Here is a 6668-nt window from a genome sequence, read left to right as displayed (position 1 = left end):
GAATTAGGAGGCAAATATAAAATTAGTACCCAAAAGATTCTACTGTTGACAAAATGATACCTGACTTTTGTTATTGATAAAATGATTCCCAAAAAATTTTAAAATTTGACAAAAATACCTAAACGTGAAAACATGATGTCACATCGAACAAAAAACGCTGATCTGACAATCGGAAGAGTTTCAGTGATAGTGGCAAAGAACTCCACTGGCATTTCCGATGAGGAGAGAGCTTGCAGCTGCGATGATAACCAACTTTACCCCTCTCACTCTATCTCCAATTCTCAATCCATTACCTCCTCACCCCCAACCCGAAACCCTAATCTCTTCCCTTACCTCCTTCGCATCCTCTTCTTTCCACAAGCTTGATTTACTCCACCAACTCACTAGACTCGTCAAGCACGACTCACTCTTTCGTGGCCATCACCGACTCAAAAATTGTCTTGCCGTGTTACTCTCCTGGGTTGAGTCCCACGACCACGATTCCCTTCGTACTCTTTCTTTGCTTCTCAATCTTAGCCTCGACGATCACAACAAGATTGGACTCGTTGCTAAGAGAGTCGTTACTCGTCTTGTTGTCATCGTCTCCGGGACCGCTGTTAAAAATCCATTCTCAGATTGTCGCGCCCTTGTAAGGAAGCTGCAACGACCGTTTATGCTCTCTGCTAGTTGTTGAGGTTGTTGGAGTTTTTGCAAAGTGGAAGGAAGGGAGAGAGCAGATGGAGAGATTCTATGGATGCGCTTAGATTCTTAGTTGGGTTCTGAAGAATGGACGAGATGTAGAAATGTCATTGTTGCAGCTGCAAACTCCTCTCTTCGCTAGAAACACCATCGGAGTTTTCTACCACCATCATTGAAGCTCTTTCAAGTGCCAGATTAGTGCTTTTCGTATAATGTGACGCCATGTTTTTATGTTTGGGTGTTCGTTTTTGTTAAATTTTAAAATTTTTTAAAGATCATTTTATTAATAATAAATATCAGATATCATTTTGTCAGTGTCAAAATTTTTTTAATATATTTAGTATTTACCTCTAGAACTAGATGCGAAAGCTAAACTAACGAAAAACAAATTGATCAATAACTAATTTATCGCGGATAATAAGTGAATGTACATATAATATGATATTTAAACTTTTAATATTTGTTTGGGTAGACTAGCAAACAGATTACGACAAACTTTACCAAGTTGGTTTAACTTCAAAATATCTAATATAGTACCAGTTAGGGGTGGGCAAAAAAATCCATATTTTGGATTTTAAACCAAATCCAAACCAAACCATTTTAAAAAAACCAGTTTTAAACCAAAAAAAATCCAAACCAAATTACATTTATTTTATAATTTGGTTTTTGATCCAATCCATTTAAATGGTTTTAAATCCGGATCCAAATCCAGATCCAAATTAAGATCCGGATCTAAAAAAACCCTAATTGAGTCTTCTCCTCTTCGACAAATCCATTCAAAAAAACCAAATCCACTCTTCGCCACCGTCAACATTTCTTCCTCTCTGCCTCTCGTCGGAGCTCGCCGGTGGTTCGTCGGCCTCTACCTCTTCGAGTCTATAGTCTTCACTTTGATTCGAGACTCTGTCTCTCTGCCTCAACCTCCCATTCGCGACTCTGTCTTCTCTCTTTTTCGGTTCTCTTCTTCTTTCGTTGGTGGCTCGCCGGAGCTCATGCTCATCAATTGAGGTAAGCCTCCTCCTTGCCCTTGGTTCTGAGTTCTGAGTTTTATTTGGGTTTTTTCTATTTTGTTGATTTGTTCTGTTTTGTTCCTTCATGACTATACTGATTTGTTCTGTTTTGTTGAATCCTTGATGAACTGATTGCCATGCTCATTTATTATTTTTTTGGTTCATGCATGTACCATAATATATATAGTATATATGTAGCGCTAGTTGTTTATATACGGTGTATGAATTTTCAAATTGAACCCCCCTAAAACTTGATTTCATAAAAAATCTACTTGCTGATTTAAGCCAATACGTAAGTGTTCTATATGTATTGTGCTACTTAGTTATATATATATATATATATATAACCAACAACCAATCTCCTAATCTCTTATAGGAATTAGAATTAGATAGTAGTTGAAGTTGCAGGGATGAATGATGAATTTGAACAATGCTGCATAAGAGGGATAGTAAGAACACTTCAAATGGTGACATTGATTCAAGAACTTTAGTAAGAAGTGTATTAACTGTGGTTCAATTAGCAATCATATGAAAAATCATTATTTAGTTGAAGAAAACTAACTTATCTTATACATGTTTCCGGCTTTGTTGTTCTGATTTTTGTTGTAAATAGAATTTTGTTCTGAAAAATCATTAACTGTGTTCTGCCTTGGCCTTCTTTTTCTTATCATTATTTACTGCCTTGAATATCTCGCTCTAGCAAGTAGCAACTATAATATAGGCAATGGAAACAACTCAAGATCTTAGGACTTAGGAGTGCTTGCTTTCACTAGTCCCCACCTTAATTTTGTTGATATGAAACACTGCTGCTGTCTTGTTCTGCTGCTATCTTGTTCTGCTGCTGTCTTGTTCTGCTCCTAATTGTTTAGCAGCTGCCACACTAAAAGGTCTAATTTTGAAACTATCTGTATTTATAGTCATTGAAACTATCCTAATTGGGCTTGACCAATATTTTTACTCGCAACACTTAACTAAATTATTTAGTTCATGCAGTAATAGCTAGTATTGTTATAGAGATAGATGGAGGTGGCATGCATAGTACTAGTATTTGTTTTAATTTGGGGATGGGGATTGGGGAGAGTTATGAAAAACTAGAACATTTGAAAGTCCAAATATAGCTTCCTCTAGTTGAATCCAATCTGTTATATTAAATGCTTTATCTTTATTCAATATTTCCTTGATTGCATTATCATGTGTACACAGAATATCAAACATTAATATGAGATTTAACATGTAAACAAATTGTTAACTTATCAATTCAGTTTGCTCTTTAGTAGTATGTATTTCATTATTCTGCTTGTTGACATTTGAGATATTTGTATTTGCCACTTGAATTATTCATTGTTCATAGAGCATGTGCTTGCAGGGCTTCCTATCATGATAGGTTAATTGAACCCCATTAAGTTTTCTATTTTAACCTTATCTGTTGTTGTATCTGGTAATGAAACCTTGTAGCATGTTGATATAATCGTTATAGTGGTGTAAATTTTACATTTTATGTATGCCTTTCAACATTATTTTATTAGGTACTTTATAGTTTTAGGATTAGCTTTTAGATATATTTTTATTAAATGCAATTCTGAACTTTTAAGCTGAGGTGTGGAATATGATAGCAAATGAAGACTTAAATATAGGATAGCAAATGAAGACTTAACTTGCTAGCTTCCATTTTCTTTAAACCCCTTTCTGAATGTGTAACAGAAGATGGAAGCTATTGCACTCTAAAATTAATAGGTTAAAAAAAAGGGGATGGCTGAGATTCATGAGCAAAACTAGATATAAAACTGGTTTTAAAACTGGATTTTTGGTTACCAAAAATCTGGTTTTAAAACTGGATTTTATAAAAAAAACCGGATTTTAGATTTGGATTTAAAAAAACCGGATTTAACACCGGTTTTGCAAGTAAAATCGGATTTAAAACCGGTTTATAAATAAAACCGGATTTAAATTTTAAAACCGGTTTAGAATCGGTTTTTGTTTTTTCAAACCGGTTTAGAACCGATTTTGCTCTTCAATCCAGTTCTGGTTTGATTTCCTAAACCATAAAACTGGTTCTGGAGTGGATCCAGTTTGGATTTTTAAAAATCCAAACCATGCCCACCCCTAGTACCAGTTACATGAAAAACTAAATTAAATTACATTATATGATTATATGTTGTTCAATCTAATATTTGTAGGGTAGCGATGATTACTCCAGAAAAGTGGAACCCCAGTTACAGGCTCTTCATTTTCACGCATTGGCACTTGTTCCGTTCTCTTTGCTGCTTCCAACTGCATCGTCATCATCGAAGAGCATGAATAAGATGAAGATGATGAAGAAGAAGAAGAAGCAGATTGAGATGGTCTCACCCTCACCGAGAAATCAATGATCCCGTTTCTGTCACCCTTCTTATCCCAAAGCCTATAACTCAAAAACTGTGCTCCAAATAACTCAGACACCGGAACGTGAGCCATTGCCACGCTTCCAGAACTGTAACCCAACCATTTCTTGCGCCGAACCTCAATGCTAATGAACCTGCAGGTGGCGGGTTCAACCTCCATTGAGAACTTCTCGTTCCATGAAGGGTAGTGTTTTGTGGAAGAACACTGTGCGTGAACAACTACGTAAGCAGCGTCGTTGTTGTTGTTTCTTCGTAATGGTTTCCCTTTCACGCTCAGATTCTCTGCGTTCAAGATGGTTAATTCAATGGGGATGAGAGAGCTTGTTCTTGATTCCATATGCAGAGAATAATAATTAAAATGATGTTTGGATTGTGAGGGAGATTTTATGGATTGGAAAGTTTGCATCAAATTAAAGGTAGAAAAGGAGTAAAGAGACGTGCCCGGATTGAAATTCCTTATAGTCCATCATACTCTATCTTTCTACTTATATATAAGGCCTCCTCAGTTACTATAAAAAATAAGGTATATAGTCAACGAAGACTTTATAATTGTTTTTATATAATTTTTTTTTTAATTTTTAGATGATAAATTATAGAGTTAAATTTTGATATATTATAAAAGTGTTGTTTTTATTTAAAAATGTGACTAAATAAATAAATCACATTTTTATACAAAATATCTTCATAAAAAGATATTTTTGACATCTTCATTTGAGTAGTTCCCAAAAAATAATACATAAATAATATGAATTTAGCTAACATATCACACGTTAAAATTTATTAATTAAAAAATTTATAAAAAAAATACAAAATTAAAATCAACTATATATGTTAGGTATACAATAAAAAAATTAAAATATACTACAATCAATTATTAAATAAAATATATATTAAAAATAAGTTAAATATACATATATTTATATTTAAATATATAGTGACTAATTTTAGTAGTTAATTTTAGTGTGTAAATAATATATATATATATATATATATATTGAAAATTAAAGATAGGATAAGTTAAAAAAAAATATGATTATTTCATTTAGCTAAATTTAATTACTTCATGGCTATTATTGTCATAATCACATATCTAATCATGATTATGATTAAGTGGTTCCTTTTGTCATATGATATATACTAGATCGGTAATACTAAAAAAAATAATTTAAAGTTATTTTATTTTATTTTATTTATATTAATATTTATTATGATATATTATTTATTAATTTTAATATTATATGACTATTTTAGTAATAATTAAAAAATATAGAATAAAAGAAGTGAATGTAAAATAACTTTAAATTATTTTAGATTAATTTCATATTATCTCCTAAATATTTTTTACTTGTAAATTCATAATTAGTTTTATCAATTGTTTAGCTATAGAAAGATAATTTTTATGAACCTGCTAGGGAGCCAATGAAATATTTATACAATGTGTACAATGGTCCAATATGAGTTAAAAAATGAAATCATATCATGAAATCATTCATCCCAAAAGCTTAAGCTGATGGAAAAAGATAACACTAATAGTTATATCTCTAATAATACTCTAAACTTCTATTGTACACATTTTACAACTATTCTATTGGCTCTCCATACTTTCTCAATTTTTATATACCAATTCACCATTTACCTTATTATTTTTAAATTTTTACCCAAACTCTAAGGCCTCCGCCCTCAAGTGCTTATGTTCCGCTGTCATCACTCATCAGTAACACTGCTCTACATAAAATGAGATAACGCCGGAGTTGAGAAACGAATTTCCATATCTAATTTCATACAAATTATTAATTATTAATGTTGACATTGACTTCGAACCAGAAAAAAAACAACAAAACAAAACAAAAATTTCTTGTCATTAATTCATTATTGACTGCGTCAATATGCAGTGAACATTTAGATGATTATGGCATTAAGTCACGAATCCAACTAATAAGGCACTAACGTCAGATATACTGAAAAAAAAAAAATAAATAAATAACAACTATAAATATATACTAAAATTAATTATAAATATAAAATATATATTAAAATATAAAATATCTATTAAAATTAAATTAAATAATACATATAATTAGTTCTGATAATTAATTTTAATATACAAAAAGTATTTTCGAATAACAAATGTTTATTTGGTGGCTGGACATAGGAGAATTATCGTTTCTCTCTTTTGCTTGGCCATTCGTTTCTCTCCCATCCCATGACATAATTTATCATATTCTTTTTTTTCCCTTTTAATACTTGATATTTTTCAAGAAAAATATTATAAAAAATGATAAATCGATACTGATTTTTTGGTGCATAGATATTTAAGTTCTTGAGTATTTAAAAATACATTTAAGTCCTTGATATTTTTAAAATTTAAATATATCGATTTGTAAGTCTAATTTGTCCAATTTTAAAAACTCTCTTATTCATATCAATCAAGTAGTACAACTGGAGTCACGTTTGATTTTTTCGTTAAATCTGACTGACCCAAATGAACATGAGGGATCGATATGTCCAGATTTTGAAAAGAGCAAGAACTTAAATGTATTTTTAAATTCTCGAAAACTTAAATATCTGCGATTTAAAAAGTCAAGGATCTCTATTTATT

General features: G+C 31.4%; 2 protein-coding genes across 3 annotated transcripts; one reads left to right on the top strand and one right to left on the bottom strand.

Moving 5' to 3' along the window:
• The first annotated feature begins 217 nt into the window (after window positions 1-217).
• LOC107637052 (U-box domain-containing protein 8-like) lies at window positions 218-673 on the top strand. Its single transcript, XM_016340505.3, has one exon. It carries the CDS (start codon window positions 218-220, stop codon window positions 671-673), a length of 456 nt encoding a protein of 151 aa, XP_016195991.3.
• Window positions 674-3363: 2690 nt separating this feature from the next.
• On the bottom strand, window positions 3364-4501 carry LOC107637051 (BON1-associated protein 2-like). 2 transcript variants are annotated; one of them, XM_088485611.1, is made up of 2 exons: window positions 4038-4501; window positions 3364-3959 (listed from the first exon to the last, which is right to left on the bottom strand). In XM_088485611.1, exons 1-2 carry the CDS (start codon window positions 4473-4475, stop codon window positions 3837-3839), a joined length of 561 nt encoding a protein of 186 aa, XP_088341737.1. In that variant the 5' UTR covers window positions 4476-4501; the 3' UTR covers window positions 3364-3836. The 2 variants fall into 2 exon arrangements, with proteins under 2 accessions (XP_088341737.1, XP_088341738.1); XM_088485612.1 differs by having other exon boundaries at window positions 4044-4501.
• Window positions 4502-6668: the final 2167 nt, after the last annotated feature.

This window comes from Arachis ipaensis, chromosome B4 (assembly GCF_059453495.1).
Source record: "Arachis ipaensis isolate K30076 ecotype BB chromosome B4, ASM5945349v1, whole genome shotgun sequence".
NCBI classification, from domain to species: Eukaryota; Viridiplantae; Streptophyta; class Magnoliopsida; order Fabales; family Fabaceae; genus Arachis; species Arachis ipaensis.
This window is presented reverse-complemented; position numbering and strand designations above follow the sequence as displayed.